General features: G+C 35.5%; 2 protein-coding genes across 2 annotated transcripts; both read right to left on the reverse strand.

The window, feature by feature from the left end:
* Positions 1 to 2,068, reverse strand: LOC129237423 (peroxisomal targeting signal 1 receptor). The gene has a single exon (XM_054872170.1). It carries the CDS (start codon positions 1,881 to 1,883, stop codon positions 141 to 143), a length of 1,743 nt encoding a protein of 580 aa, XP_054728145.1. The 5' UTR covers positions 1,884 to 2,068; the 3' UTR covers positions 1 to 140.
* Positions 2,069 to 3,309: 1,241 nt separating this feature from the next.
* On the reverse strand, positions 3,310 to 5,181 carry LOC129239276 (gamma-butyrobetaine dioxygenase). The gene is made up of 4 exons (XM_054874665.1): positions 4,311 to 5,181; positions 4,123 to 4,249; positions 3,745 to 4,053; positions 3,310 to 3,664 (listed from the first exon to the last, which is right to left on the reverse strand). Exons 1-4 carry the CDS (start codon positions 4,798 to 4,800, stop codon positions 3,340 to 3,342), a joined length of 1,251 nt encoding a protein of 416 aa, XP_054730640.1. The 5' UTR covers positions 4,801 to 5,181; the 3' UTR covers positions 3,310 to 3,339.
* Between the last annotated feature and the right edge of the window lie 12,310 nt (positions 5,182 to 17,491).

The raw sequence follows: 17,491 nt of genomic DNA on the forward strand, positions 1-17,491 counted from the left end.
TTTTCGTTTAAATAGTCATTGATTTATTAATTTTATTATACATACATATATCACTTTTTTTTAAAGAATATAGAAAATTTCGTTTTTCCAATAAAGCCGACACCATTAGAATTATACTTTAATAGCCAAAATTTATCGCACTAAGCTGCATCGATGAAGGCCTCATTTAACACTTGAAGATTTCGGTCATTTACTGCACCATGTAGCTCGCTGCGCCCCATCAAGGAAATCACCATTTTTAATGTACTCCAAATAGATTCGGACATGCGTGCTTGACCGCCACCAATAGCCGCCGCATCGATTGGCAAATCTCTCGCAACGGCAGAGTTCGCCTGCATATTCAGCGCCGTGAGTAGGTGTTCAACTGCTTGTTTGTATGCCTTTAGATTCATGCAGCATACGCCGACGTTGTAGCGCACACGTATGAAACCCGGCTCCAGCTGTAGTGCCTGTTGGTATGCTTCTACAGCTTCTACCGAACGCGTGCCATTTGCCAAACTGGCGCCTAGACGGTTCCATACTTTAGCATTCTGCTGATTAACATGTAGGGCTGCACGAAAGCAATCGACTGCCTTGTCGTACTCGGAGGAGAGATTATAGAGCACGCCCAAAGCTTCCTGTACATCTGTGTCAACTTCATGAGGATTCATGCGCACAGCGTCGAGATAAAGGTTCTGCACCGCTACCAGTTTATTGCCCGTTATTAGCGATGAGGCCATGGCTGCACCTTCTGTCTGTAATTCTGGATGCTGCTGCAAGAGATGCATGTATTTTGGATTAACTTGTATCCAATTGACCAACATACGCAGGGCATGACTCTGCAAGCTCTCATTAGTGTAGCAGACGGCAAGTGCCATTAGTACACGGTTATTATCTGGCCGAAGTTCTAGAGAACGTTTCAACGCAGCTATGCTTTGTGGATCCATTTCGTTTTCCGCCTGTGAAATGCCCAGCAACTCCCATGCTTCGGCGTTATCTGGTTCTTTTTTGGCAGCTGCTTCGAAACAGAGTACTGCGCTGGGTATGTCACCTTTTTGCATATACTCTTTCCCCTTCTCCAGTGCGTTCTCCTGTTCAGCAATTGGATTTTCTTCGGCAAATTCGTATTCCTTGTATGGGTCATAATTCTCGCCGTATTCAGATAGCCAAGGGTGTTCAGAGTCTTCAGATAACTTTTGCCATTCATCCTGCAGGCGTTGCCAGAACTTTTCATTGTAGTTGCTAGAAGATTGTTGATTTTCTTTCACTCTGTCCTGGTAATCATTAATCCATTCTTCGATAGATTCCTTAGATTGCTCTTGTGGGAGTAATATTTCGCCCTCTTCTTTGCTCAACGGCTGGATTTCCTCAAAAAATTGTTCCGTGCTTGGCTGATAGGGCGGACAAATGGCTAGATATGGCCTCTGGAGCGTTTGAAGTGGCATATATGGCGCTGTCGGCAATTGCCCCAGTGAGGATGCTGATGTTCCGGGTCTTTCTTCGTCAAAGAATTCTCGTACATGCACCAGCTGCTGCTGCTGTGGCTGCATATGTACCATTTGCAGAGGGGGAGGTAAGGCTTGTTGCATTCTAAATTCTTTTGACCACTCTTGGCTAACTACCTCGTCTATGACGCGTGGTGCAGATTGCACGCCCGATGCATTCGCTTGCTCAATTTCCCGCATCTCTTGTAGAAGTGCGTTCATTTGGAAAGATTGCGGAGGTGCAGCCACCTGGCCCAGGAAATCGTTGACCATTTGTTCATCAGGTGGCATGCTGCGCTCAAATTGAGAACTTGTAAAACCTTCATCTTTTCGCGCGGCATCACGTATAAATTGACCACCGAGTTGCATGAGTGGGTTGACGCCACCGCAGTCACCATCCACAAGCTGGCGCAATGACATCTTGATGTAATGTAGCTGGAATGATTTTGAAATAACAAAAGTTCACTGTGGAGGATCTTTTCTAAAAAGTCTGCCAAAGAGACGGAGATAATCCAATAACTTCACTCAAATGTAGAGGGATGCTCGAGGTGTTGAAAGATAAGCAAAGTCTAATGTCCACAACAAAATGTAAATAGTTTATTACAGCTGTGTTTAATTGCTATAACTACCAGCTGATTTTGAATATCAACACAGCGCTGCATTTTCGATAGCTTTCTACAAGTTAAATTTAACGGTCAAAGGACGTTCACATATGTATTAATTACCAATAAATCCACAAAATTAATCTACCCGTTCACATATGGCAGATTATCTGCAAAATTGAGAATCAGTTGTCAATACTGTTGTGAAAGGTTTTTCTTCATAGAAATTTCTGTGGTGGAATATTTTGGAGTTTTTGGTTTGTTTAATTATTATTATTAACGATATAAAGAAGACAAGGAGAAGGAATAGCTAATTTAATTGCGCAATTGGCTACTAGTAATAAATAGTTGGAGGAAATCTGTAAACGAAATTTACTGAGGTTTAAAAAAAGTATGGCAGCAATACGCATGCGAAAATCGATATAACATTTTATAATAATAACAAGATGGAAATCCTTAGCAGCGACGGACGAAGAAAGAGTAGCGTGAGAGATTAGCGATGACGGTGAGCAAATGCGTTTAGCAGCAATCACTTATTTTACTGCAGCATTATCACTGCCAAACTTCTCAATAGCAACTCTAATGTGGGAGCCTAGGTTATTAACCTCAGCAGCAAGTAAGGAAATCACCTTATCTTTTTCCAGCAGATTTCGTTGCATAGAAAGAAGATCTGAGTGCAAGTTCTCAGCATAGCACTGATAAGATTATGCACAAGGGCATAACAATTAATAAGTTGTATAAAAATTCCAATGTAACTTTTTGCTCATTGGTGATTTCAATAGAACTATCACTTTGATTAAGACAGCCAACCGACTTGTATTCAAACAATTTGAAGAGTCGAAATTTACGAAATTAATCAAACTAGGATTCTACAAGTATAATGCCCTTAGAAATTCGAATATCAATTCAAGAGGCGTCCGTTCAGCGCGACGACTGATAGCATTCCGCTTCACTCCTCAGAGTAGATATCTCGGTTTCAATTCTTGGCCAGAAACAAATTTGAGTTATTACGGAAATGCAGTTCTGACTATTTTAGAAATGTAATATTTTGACTGAACGGATTCTTTAGACAGCAGCAAACGAAAAATATGATGAGTTCAAATGTAATACGACAGCATAAGTATGTATCTGAAGCGTTATATTTTCCAGTTCACTATACCACCACAAGGCTGGCGGCGTGAAGGTATAATGAGTTAAAGCAGGAAAAGTTTATAAGCGAAGCAGAATAAATAGTATTCATGCAATCTACGTGTATATGCATTTATTTTTCTACTTTAATTCCATTTTGTTTTTTTGTGTGACCTAAGGATACGTATCTTAGAATAGATAATGTCCCAATCAACATAGGCACCTATCAAATGTCGTTTGTTAGTAGGCGAATCTTCATACGCAGTGCGTCCATGCAACATACGCATGTTGTTAAAGGCAAAAACTTCGCCAGGTGTGATTTTAAATTCCACAGTCTGTGCGTATGCTAATTCAATGAATTTGTCGTAAGCTTCATACCAGGGTACCACATCCTCGAGTGCTATCGTGAAGTGACTATCCCGCTTCATGCTGTTCTCGTTAATGCGATGGTAACGGCCATCCACATCCAAACTAGCAAAAATTCAGAATTTTATTTGAATGCTTTAAAAATGAAATATTTATATGAATGCATGCATGGAGTAGAGGCTTACGAAATCATTGGTGAGCGCCAGATATTATGGAACGATATGCCACTGTCCTTGCCGAGATCATACCAATCAACTGGCGTTTTTAACAGTATTTCGAAAAAAATTGGAAATTCCTTGCGTAATCTTTCTGCAACGTAGAAACCATCGACCAAAAGATTACTGCCACCGTGAGAAAGAGACTGCACATAGCAGTGTAACAGATTGATGCCGGCCTGGTGTTCGTAATATGGCAAATCTGTATGCAGTGGCAGGGGTGACATTAGGTAGGCGTAGTTGGTTGCGTTCTCCTTCGACTTTACCTCAAACTCTTCACTGTTGATAAGTTATCGTAATGAAATATTTTTGTATCTAAATTAGCAGGCATCTTAATAGATTACTTACCCATAAGTGGTGCGCTTTATAAAGCCAATACGATCAGAAAGTTGCCTAGCCACAGTTACATCATGCGGCGCATTTTTGATAATTGAAAACCCCTGTACCGCTAATGACTCCAACCATTGCAAGAAACCTAGACAAATAGTGGCATATGCTCGTTAAGGTACAAATTTCACTTAGCCACTAGTACTCACTTCCATCTTTTTCCATAACATCCTTAAACTCGAAAGTGCGCCACACCTTTGGGAAATCCGGCTTTGACCACAATTGGTAGGATGGCTTATAAACTTCTTCAATGTAGCGTTCGCGATTAGTTGGTGCAAAGTCTCTATCCCGCAGCCAGTCTAGTTTGAAGACCGATTTGTGGTCATCGAACCAATCAATAGCCACTACATCCTCTTCATGGCCACCACTTATGTTCCGGATGCGTGATTCCACATTGCCACGCATCCAGTTTGCCTGTCGACTCTTGGTATTTTTATGAAAACAGCAGCTACACTGGCAATTGTCGCGTAACCAAACACTGGGAAATTTTAAAGGTGCACCACCATTCGGCTCCTGCACAACGACCACATTTCCCTCTGCCACAGATGCACTAAGTAGCCGCTGAAGCATCGGGAAGTGACGTGAAATAAGTAATTTGTGTAAAATGCTGTTGTTGAATTGTCTAGCGAACATCTTCATCCGTTATTGGCTAAGTACCCAGTGATTAAGGGAGCAAATGGATTGGCTGGTTATGCCCTTATCAAGCAATAACTAATGACTATGAAACGGCTGTACTATTGTGATAAGCGATTGTACATTGAATGTTTACTTGATGATAGATACGAGAGGAGAAAGCTCAGCTTATTGTTTCTCATTATAATAGGAAGATCAGGCTCTTAGAAATAAGACTGAGTTGACGTCGAGCTCTCAAATTGTGCTTAGGAGGGTTGAGCGATGGAAATGTTTTATAATTTAATAATGTAAAATATTAAACGCTCGCAGGCACATTTTGGGCAATGTTCCGTGAAAAGCCTGAGAGCCTCTTTATTCAAGGTGAAATACGTATACATACATGATTTTACAATAACTTTAGTTATAACTATGCGATCAACAAAAAAGGTGCGCAGGGGCGCAAAAGCAGATTGTAAAGATAGTGCCCATTTACACGATGCAGAGAACGTTAAATATAGAGAAGTCTCACGAGCTACGAATGGTGTGAATTGTCAAAAATGAAGTCTAACCGCGGCCGGGGTTTAACAGAGCTAAGTCTAACCGCGGCCGGGGTTTAACAGAGCTGATTGCAGTGAATTCTCTCTTCCTATATTGGCTCTGCACACAGAGAACGTTCTCTGTATATCATAACGTTCTCTGCTTTTGCTTCTGTAGAAAATCAAATTGACGATTAGCCGACGGCATTTTGCAAAGAATTTGCTTGTTCATTTCTACATATGTTCCCTTGATGAATGAAAATTTATTCAACTAAATGATTATTGATGAATAATTTGAATATTTATTATATGCGCCAACATTTCAAATCAAAGTAACTTTAATATTTTGATTTAATTTAAAAAAATGCACTATAAAACGACCTCTCACATCTTGGTATGTGCATTTTAGTAAATTGAAAACTATACAAATTTGATGAAAATTTTTACATACAAGTGCTTTGGTATTTTGACATATGTATGTAAATATATGTATATCAATATATACATATGTATATGTATTATGTTAGCTATGTTTGTGCAAAAGTTCAATTGGATCTTCAATTCTTATAGTGTTACATATGTATGTATATATCATATTTACATTTGAATATGCATTCATTTGTTCCTTCGCAAACGAAATTTTTTTCAATTTAGATTTATTACATGGAATAATATATGTATGCATTTTATAGATAGTATAAAACTTTGAAATTTAAAATAAATAAAAGAAAACTTCAAAGAAACGTATGTATTTGCATATATGTACATATATATTTGTTATTTTTGGACAAAAAGAAATTGGGCATTGTTATACATACATTTGTTTGAAATAAAATTGACCGACAGCATTTTGCAAGGCATTTGAGGCATTACGTTTTTATTTCTGTTCTGTAATTTTTCATCCACATCCTATTGCAGGAGGTATACAAGCATGGTTTGTATTCAAGTTTTGATATTCAAAATAAATAAAAGAATAATTTTAACAAACCCAAGATATCCTCCATGTTTACATATTTTATAGGATAAAAAAGCATATTCGTATGTTACCGTAAGTATGTATATTTGGATTAGTAACAAAATCTGTTTAAACTGTTTCTTACTACAAACATATGTATGTACATGTATGTATACACATGTAAGAAACAATTAAGCAAAAGTTCAATGTACTGAAGCAACCATGACCTACCTCACGTATTGGCATATTGATGCCCTATTGTATGTATGTCCGTACATACATATACATACATTCTCGACTCCAAGCAAAACTACGCTTATTAGTATATACATACATATGTATGTACATACAACAGCACACACAAAGCACTGGCTTTATGCCTCTGCACGCGTATGTTTCCAAAGCTAAAATTATAAGCCGAGCGACTGCAAGAACAAAATACATTCATAGGCGCAGTCGCAGCGGTCAGATTTTTTTAGTCGCAACGACGCTGAAAAATCCAAAATATTCTATAACACTAAGTTCGAGCTCATATGCCCATATGCCAATTTTCTCGCCAATTCGAAAATAGTCAATATTGTAATATTTCGCGTTGAATTATTTGCCAATATTTGGTAAATCTTCAATTTTTGTGAAGTCGAGTGGCCGCGGCTCCGTACATATGTATGCATCAATATATGTATGTAAATATGTGTTCTAAATTCTCGACAGCAATAGCAAATCGAAATATTCTGTCGCAAGTGCTCGCAGCCTCATATGTATGTATGGCTATGGCAGTTTGTATGCATGTATTTATGTACTATATATGAGTGTTTTGCTTTTGCACGTCCATAGGAACAATTTTTTATATGCAGATATTTATTTTATTGAGCTGAACGAATATGTGTATTGATATTCTAATAAAATCCTGTCGAATTGTATTATTGGTATATGTTTCTTTAAGATCCTCTTACCAAATAAATATTATTACCTTAAGAAAATGAAATACAGTAGGTTCTGTTTTTATGCGGTAGATACGTTCCGCAAGAAAGAGCATAAAAAAAAACAGCATAAAAAAAGCTACTAGTTCTATAGTAAAACTATAGATACGTTTCAAATGCTAAAACCGCATAAATCTGAAATAATGTAATAAAATCGCATAAAAAAGGGCACTAGTCCCATATTATAACTATAGATACGTTCCATAGACCGCATGAATCTGAAATAATTAAATAAAATCGCATAAACAAAATATTGTATTTTTGAAAATTATATCTTTATTTAAGAAACGTCAGAATCGAAAAATAAATTTAAGTCAGAAATAGAATCAGACAATACCCATATGTTGCGCGTTCGTTTAGGATTTGGCGTAAAATCACTTTCGTCACTTTAGGAAATGTACACGTCTGATCTAGATAGTTATGCAGGCGGTTCCATACTTGTAGGGTTAGCATTTCTGATGTAATCTGTGATGAGTTTTTGCTTAGTTGGTTTAGAATCTTGTTTATATGTACAATTCCCGATAGGTCGACATGCATTTTGTAATTTAAAAAAAAAACCGCACTATTTCAAAACCGCATAAAAAAAAGCCGCATAAAAACAGAACCTACTGTACTAGTTTTTTTAATTTTAATTTTTTATTTTTATTCACAGAAATTTATGTATATGTATATATATTACAATGGTCTAAATAATAGGTAATTACATTTCCTGAAATGAAAAAAAAAATATAATTAATTATTTTTATTCACAAGTAATTTAAGTATTCTTATATGTATATGTATATATATTACAATGCTATAAATAATAGGTATTTACATTTCCTGAAATGAAAAAAAAAATATAAAATTTTGAAAGCACGAATTACGAAATTGTTCTCATACTATAACAATTTCTCACACGACTTCGATATTGACATCGATTAAGTCATTGCGATTTACCTGATTTTTAAAACACTACTCTCAATCCATCATGATTAAGAAAAAATTGTAGTGCTTTAAAAATCTAGGCTCGGGTGCTAGCTGAAAGAGAAGAAAAAATAAAAAAGAAACCTGTAAAATAGACTAAAAAATAGAAAAAACCTGAAACGGGAAAATACCTGTAAAATATATAAATAAAAAAAACCTGAAATATAGAAAAGTGGAAAACCCTGAAATAAAAGAATAGGTATCATCATATGCAAAAGATAGCTAATAGATTATTAATTACCTGTGTGAATTGTACAGCTGTATGTAGGGTGATCGTCGTGCCCTATTAAGAAAATTTATTTTATAATATAATATAAACGTATAATAATTCAAAGAAGGTTATAGGCATGTTTTTATGATGGAACTCCCTTCCCACAGCCCCCAGGCCGCGCCACCACTCTCATTCATCACTAATAATCGAATATTGCTGAATGTACTTAAAATCTCTTCCTATTAGTCCCTACTCCTACTACTACTATTTTTACCTTACTTTCCTTTTAATACTTTATCTTTACAACTATCTGTAATTTTAATTTTAATTTTGATTTTACTGTTTATCTTTTTATGTAAACTATTCTTAAGGTCAATCATTGTAAAAATAACCTATGGTTGTATGTTTTGACTTAGTAATAATAAATAATAATAAATAAATAATATTTGCTTACATTTAATCTAAAAACTCTTAGTTTTCCCTATTTCCCACTATTTATAGCACACTCTAGACTTCACAATCCGCATAAGCTGTTCAAATGCAAAGTTCAAAAACGGTTTGAGATAGAAAATTAATAAAAATAATTTTGCTTGATATTTTTCTGATTGGTTGTTTTGATTTTATTCAACAAGGCATAGCAACGGGTATTGTAATATTATGGTTATTAATAAAAAAATATTTTCTATGAAATATATGCACATACACATTCAAAAATAATTTAAATTTCTTAACTTCCTCCACTTTCCTGCCTCAAAACTCTAATGCTACCAGTTAGCAAACCTCACCCTCAATAAAACCTATCCACCCTAATATTATATCAAATGTATGCAATAAAACCTATCCACCCTAATATTATATCAAATGAATGCAATACATCAGTAGGTATGTGTGTTTGATATTATTGTAGGTTCGCTTTAGCGAAATATAAAAACACACATACCTACTTATGTATTGCGCAAAAACTTACCTAAACGAAGGGTGGGGATGGCACCCTTTTTCAAACATTGTCCCCCCACAACACATGCCTCAAAGTGTTTTACACACACAAATGAGTTGTGGGGTGGAAGATGTTCCGTCCTGGCAATATGCAAATTCTGCCTCCATTTGTCTGCTAATATGGGGTCCTGTGGGAAAGAAAATAATTTCACTTCACTGTTTTTTAAATAACACCCGCGCACACGACACGTTCTGCTCATTTTTAAATCGAAAAAGTTTAAAAAAATTCGGAAAATCGAAAGCGTTTGAAAATTGCGCGACGTCAATCAAAAGTTTTTCTCAAACTAAAGTTCATTAGACTCTTTTGGTTTGACATGGAAATTTTGGCGCAAATTACGCAAAATCAATTCAAATTCAAAAATGAATTTTCATGCAAATAAAGAGACAAAAAGCACCTGTAACCTAACTTTGGCACAAAACGGAAAGTTTCCAAAAAACAAGCTCTTAATTCTCAAAAGCTGTTAAATTTCTGCAGTTGAGCATATTTCTGTTAACGTTCTGTGAAAAATGTCGCTCAGATGTCGCTGTTGTGTACCACGCGCGCAAAACGAGTAGCCCTGAAAAGTGCTGCCATTTAAGTCATTGAGACTTCTCTATATTTAACGTTCTCTGCACGATGTCTCCACTGGAAGGGAAACATTTTGTTCGGGGGTGAAGGACGGCCGGGGAAGAGGGAAGGGAATTTGTCTCCTGTACTGGCGACACGCTTTGCTCTTCTTATTCGTATTTCCAATCTTAAAGCAATTTTTGACAGTTGCTTCATTCGTTTTCTGCTTTTGTGGAAGAAAGTTCTAAGTTATGTGTTGGTTTTCATACAAACGGAAGAAAACAACGATGACAAACATCCGAACGCTGCTTGGTAAATGCACGATTATTTTTGGTAGTAAATTAGGTATAATTTAAAATAGTTATGGGACATGTTTATGTTGATTTCTAATTTTTCCCTGCATTTCTAGATACTCAAGTTAATTTTAAGTTAATTATTTACATATGAAGTATTTTTAATTTAATTTTTTTTTATTCAAGTATAAGAATTTATAAATATATTTCAATAAAAAAAACAACAAATTATTTATTATTTAACCAGTTTGCATTTTTCATTCATATATTTAAGAAATTTTTGACGAACGTTTTCCGCTTTACATGTAAGCGCGTGCGAGAATACTTCCGAACCATACGATGCTAAAGTATTAAATGTCAAAATGTCGCCGAAAACAATTTTGCCCGTGTGCCCGCGAATGAGACATGAAAAGAGAATTTCCAGTGTCTCCATTCCAGATGTCTCCGTGTGTAAATGGGGTGATAGTGTAAATGAGAGTCTGGAGACAGAGAATGTTAATGCAATGAGAAGGAGCAAATGTTAAAAGAGCTTTTTTCGAGTTCTAATTTATAGATTCATAATAAGGTCATTTCAAATTCAACTTTCCTGAAGAGGTCGGAATTGCAGATATTTACCACGCGAGTGACGCGAGTGGAGGGTTTCTATATTTACTTACCACGCTAGGCCAAGAATTCAGATATTTTCTGCGTTTACCATACTACTGAGGACGTTCATAAGATTTTTCGGCACACTACTAAGGAAATCGAAGCGAATAAATTTGCGATTAAGAAGGCCGCGCGACAGTTAGTTTGTGGTGCAGAAGCTAAAGTCGGCGGAATTATTCGTTTTGTTTTTTGGCACGTATATAATTCAGGTTCAAGTCCTGAAGAAATTTTTTTTTTCTTACACATTTTTTTTTTACAATTCAAACCAGGAAAGTTTGGTAAAATTTTTGAGTTTATTTTAATTAAAATTTCTTTAAAATACTGTTTTTTTTTTGTATTTTATAAATGGAAATTTCTTTTCGGTATAAAATAGTTCATACTGGATATGACCTGACTTTTATATAAATCAATCAAAACAGAAAATAATAGGACTATGAATAAGTTCGTGCGGTTTTTTTTTCGAAATTTGAAACTTTATTGACGTAAAATGGTTACAAATTTAATATTCAAGGTATTGTCCATCGCTTACTACTACTTTTTCCCATCTTTCTGGCAATTCACGGATTCCCTTTGTGAAAAATTCGGTCGGTTTTGCCGCAATCCACGAATCGATCCATTTTTTGACTTCATCGTAATTACGGAAGTGCTGGTCAGCCAGGCCATGTTGCATCGATCGGAAGAGATAGTAATCGGATGGCGCAAGGTCTGGACTATACGGCGGGTGGGGTAGGACATCCCATTTGAGCGTTTCTAAGTATGTTTTGACCACTTGTGCAACATGTGGCCGAGCATTGTCATGTTGCAAAATAACTTTGTCGTGTCTATCGGCGTATTGCGGCCGTTTTTCTCGCAGTGCTCGGCTCAAACGCATCAATTGTCGTCGGTAGACATCCCCCGTAATCGTTTCATTCGGTTTCAGTAGCTCATAATACACAACACCCAGCTGGTCCCACCAGATACACAGCATAACCTTCAGGCCATGAATATTCTGCGCCGACGTCGATGTTGAAGCATGGCCAGGGTATCCATACGTTGCCCGACGTTTTGGATTGTCGTAATGGACCCACTTTTCATCGCCAGTCACAATTCGATGCAAAAAACCCTTTCTTTTGTGCCGTTGAAGCAGTTGTTCGCATGCCATAAAACGGCGTTCAACGTCTCTTGGCTTCAATTCATACGGCACCCAATGGCCTACCTTTCGGATCATTCCCATGGCTTTTAAACGTTTGGAAATGGTTGATTGATCAACTCCCAAAGTTTTTGCAACCTCTTCTTGCGTTTGAGCCGGATCTTGATCGAGCAATTCCTCCAATTCGGTATCCATGAACTTTGGCGGCGCACCCTCGCGTTCTTCGTCTTCCAAGCCAAAATCACCACTTTTAAAGCGTGCAAACCACTTCTGGCACGTTCGCTCAGCTAGAGCATGCTCACCATAAACTTCCACCAAGATACGATGACTTTCGGCTGCTTTTTTCTTCATATTAAAATAATGAAGAAGAATTCCCCGCAAAAACACATTATTTGGCACGAAATTCGACATTTTCAAGTGTGGTAAAAATATTGTTGTTTACGCTTCAAATAAAAAACTTATACTGACGTTTGTGCCTTACGACAGTAGCTCTCCAATGAATGTTTGGAAATGTGGATCGATGGAATAATAATCAAGTTACGCCATCTGTTGTAAAACCGCACGAACTTATTCATAGTCCTATATGTACATATATCTATAATCTATTTCATCAAATCCAAATTATATTGATGAGAAAATATCATTCTAATATCCGTCCAGAAAGCCAAACGCGCATGCACACATGCATATTCATATAATTACGCATACAAACTTTCAACTAACGCAGAATATGTGCATATAAAACTGCGAATCGAATAAATGAGTGATTTAGAAAAGATCATTAATAATTGTAGATTAGCGCAATCGTGAAAGACGTGTCGTATATGCAGTACATCGTCTCATATTTGACTCAGGTTCAAATCCTGTGCACAGTTTTTTGTTCGATATTTTTATTTCATTTTTTATATTTGGTTTAATTGAAATTGATTTAAAATAGTGTATTCAGGTTTTTCTAATACCAGTTATTTAGAAATTTATTTTCTATATAACATTATTCATTTGAATTGATTTATATGTAAAACAGCCATAAAGTCAATCATATGAATATGCATTCCTATATTTAATCTCTTCAGTCAAATCTGAACTACTTACATACACATATTGATGAGAAAATATTCTAATATCCATCCAGGAAGCCTAACGCGCATACTCACATATGTGTATAAATATATGTACAAACTACCACCATTCTAACAAACCCAGAACACAAGCTTCTGCGCACACTTGACACATGGGATATGTATACTCTATGAGCAAAAAGAACCGGGAAGGTGATGTTGACTGCTTCCTTCGATTGCCAAGGCATAGCCCTCCATCGGGCCAGACAGTCAATAGAGAATATTATTTATTCGTTTTGAAACCTTAGAGAGATGCTGTGTGTTGCAAACCGCCGGAAATGTGAGCAAACAATTCTCAGATCTTGTATGATGATAACGCGCCATCGCACTGATCAAAGAGAATACAAATCGGCCTGCCGGGGGTGTTTGGAGGACTGGGTTAAACGTTGGCACATGTGTGTTGCTTCAGACGGGTCATATTTTGAAGAAGATAATATAAATTTGCCTTAAATTTAACTCTGTTTTGTTTAATTTAAACATTCCCGGTACTTTCTGATCATAAGGTACATACTTGCGGCTTTGCGGACAGCAATGTGTGATTCGCTGGAAGTCGCATTAACTCTCGACTGTCGCACAGTTAGAAGACATATTTACATACATATAAGGGTGCATACATACATACGGAGCCGCGGCCACTCGACATGACAAAAATTTAAGATTTATCAAATATTGGCAAATAATTCCACGCGAAATATTCCAATATTGACTATTTTCGAACGGTCGCGAAAATTGGCATATGGGCGGCTCGTTTTATGAATGAAATTGAAATATGAGCTCTAACTTATGAATGAACTTTTTGTTTTTCTTCTAAATTGTTCAGCGCAGTCGCTGATAGAATCATGGCCGCTGCGACTGCGTCTACGAATGTATTTTATTTTTGTAGTCGCCAGGCTTAGATTTTAGCTTTGGGCGACATACGCATGTGAGGTATGTGTTTTTGTTGTGTTCTAGAACATTTTAGAATGTGCGGTGGCAAAGCGGCCATGACGTTGCGCTTGCTGTTGCTTTTGCGTCTATCAAAGTACATATCGTGTTTTTGTAAGTACAATATTAGGAATATCGACTGGTGAAAGACAAAAGTACACGGAAGCAAGAAGGGAGCGCTGTGCTCGCGCATATACATATGCATGAATGTATGAACGTGCATGGATGTAGTAACATATGAATACAATTATTTTGTAGGAAGTTTAGAAGGCAAGTAGGTATATATGTATGTATGTATATATGCTAGGACATAAAGTCGGTATATATACATACATAGAGCAGAATTGTTTTTGCACTTGTTAGGAAGAAACTCGCTAGTGCGTATGTGTACTTGTCTTGTAAGAATGTGATGTGCTGTGACTTGTGTACATACATAAGTCAAGGTTATTTGGGCATACATGCATATGTACATATGTATGAAAGGAAGATGATGTTCTTGCGCTTGTGCATTATTGTTTTTCATATACAAATGTACATACCTACATATGTATGTAAATGCTGTCGAATACATAAACTATAAATTGACATACAATATAAAATAAGTGTTGATTTATCTTAAACCGTTTTTTTTTTCTTAATGCAAATACCTCCTATTGACATGTACATACATATTATGTATGTATGTATATTGTCATATACCATCATTTATGTACATATAGAGTATACGTTCATTTATGAATGTACGTAATGAAAAACTTCATGAATTACTTTCAGAACTTTATTAAAATTAATTCGCGTCGCGCGCATGCACAAAACCTTGGTTCACAACGCAGGCGCAGAAATAAACGCACTGCGTATTTATCCTCCCCATGTGACTCGGCATCAATTCTCGGCGCCAATTTTTTTTTTTTTTTTAAATGTGTTTTTTTTAATGTAATCGTAAAAAATTTTTAATAAATTTTATGTATCCGCTTATCATTTCAAAAGTAACAAAATGGTAAAAAAATAAGCAGTCGAAGAAATAAATGCACCGCCTATTTTTCCTCGCCACATGTTAGACTCGATTTCAATTACCAGCGCAAACCTTTTTTTATTAATTTTTTTTTTTTAAATTCGTTTTTTTTATGTAATTAAAAAAAATTATGTAATAAATTTTACGTATTCGCTTATTATTTCAAAAAATACGAAAATAGTAAAAATTTATTTAGTTTAATGTATTTATCCTCCCCACGTGACTCGGCATCAATTCTCGGTGCAAATTTTTTTTTTTTCGTTTAAAAATTTTTTTTTTTAATGTAATCGTAAAAAAATTTTTAATAAATTTTATGTATCCGCTTATCATTTCAAAAGTAACAAAATGGTCAAAAAATAAGCAGTCGAAGAAATAAACGCACCGCCTATTTTTCCTCGCCACATGTTAGACTCGAGTTCAATTCCCGGTGCAAACTTTTTTTTATAAATGTTATTTTTTAAAATCGTTTTTTTTTTTTAATGTAATTGAAAAAAAAAATTATGTAATAAATTTTACGTATTCGGTTATTATTTCAAAAATACGAAAATAGTACAAATTTAATTGGTTTAATGTCGAGGTGAGAAATGTGTTGTGTGTTGAGGTGAAAGATGTGTGGTGTTTCTAACTTTTGTGTGGGCAAAAGTCAGTGAGGTGTCTATAAACTCGGTGTGCTAAATGACCTTATTACAAATCTTTCAGATCTCAATTGTACTAAAAAAAGCTTACAGTAACATTTGCACCTTCTCATTGCATTAACATTCTCTGCTGGAGATCCGTGTGCAAGGTTAAGAAAGGTTGCACTTGTAAGGGGTTTTCACATTTACATTTAGTACATTCCCTTTTTGTTATTAAAGAAATTAAATCATTAGTGAAGACATATTTTTATTATTATCTGTGTACATATTCGTGCATACATATGTACATATATACGTGAAATAAATTTTTTGTATATGTTGCCTTTTTTCTTAACAATGAAAAAAAGTAAGATAATTTATAAAATATTTAATTAAGAAGCATCTTTGTGCTATTCACGTAGTTATTTAAGCCATGAAGAAAGCAAATATGTTGTTGTTGTAGCAGTTTTACTAAGCCCCTCCTAAATCCTTAAGTTTTGTAACTGAGATCATCTTGCAATTGATCCAGGAAACGTAGCCAAAAGAAAGAAAGTGATGATATATAAGTTGTTCTAAGTGTACATATGTACATAAGTTGTACCTATATGAATGGAGGTTTTAAGGGATTATTTACAGTTCTAAGGGCACAAAAAAGCGAAATTTTCAGAATATTTTCTGAGAAAACTTTTAAATTTATTGATCTAAAAATTTGTACACATATTACGTTATCTTTTAACTGTATTTTAAAACTTAGTATTAGTAAAATTCTTTATTTGGAAAGGAGCTACAGCTGATCTCCGAGAGCTCCCCTCAAGAAAGACGTTTTGCGGTGACCACTATATCTCTGAACTGGACCCTCTGAAATTAAAAAACGAAACAGATTTCGTTAAAGTAATGTTAAATCTAGTAACTAATTGAAAGAATAAGCAAAAAAGTTTTTTTTACAAAATTGCGGTTTCTAAAAAAAAATCGATTTTTGACCAAAATTTCGGCCTTAAATTGTTAAAAAAAATATTTATCGGTGAGAAAAAATCTTCGATTAATTACTAAAAAATATATTTAAGAAGCTCGTGTAAAAGTTGAGAGTATTCGGTTTAGCCGTTTTCGAGTAATATTGGTCACCGACTTTGAAAACACCATTTTGAGAAAAACGCGTTTAAAGTTTGAAAAGCACTTTCAAGCACTCTGAAACGTCTTTTTTGAAATTTGCGTGCAACTTCGAAAATATTCACTGGAACGATATTAAATTTTCTGTATGTATTCTTAAATATAAGTACACTAATTGTATATAACCCCTTAAGGCCTGACGACAAACTGTCCTTTACTAAGATCTGTCCAAGCGGGTACTCAATTAAATGTTGTGGGCAAGGTATATTTATTATAGTTGAGGCATCCACCCAGCTGATTTTTTTTTGTCGCAAAATAGAAAATATACTGGTTTGGGCATCTAACGCGTAGCAAAGGAAACAGTTTGTTTGAACAGAATTGAACCAGAGGCTGGTTTGGTTTATGTCATTTAATTTTTTGATAACTCCAGTCTACGGGTATTTATTGTCTTAAATGCTATACAAGGAATAGTTTTCACGTATAATATTTTATTTTGTAGATGTCAACATCAAACCGCTAATCGACCTACAGCGAATTTGAAGGAATCAGTTGATTAGCTGCGTTCAAGGTGGATTTATTATTGTAAGTAATAAATTCGCATTGGCTGCGTTCTAGCGATTTTCGGAGCAAAACGAGAATGATAGAATGTACAGTGGAGATAATACAAAATAGCACCCTACGATAG

The sequence above is a fragment of the Anastrepha obliqua genome, chromosome 2 (assembly GCF_027943255.1).
Source record: "Anastrepha obliqua isolate idAnaObli1 chromosome 2, idAnaObli1_1.0, whole genome shotgun sequence".
Lineage (NCBI taxonomy): Eukaryota > Metazoa > Arthropoda > Insecta > Diptera > Tephritidae > Anastrepha > Anastrepha obliqua.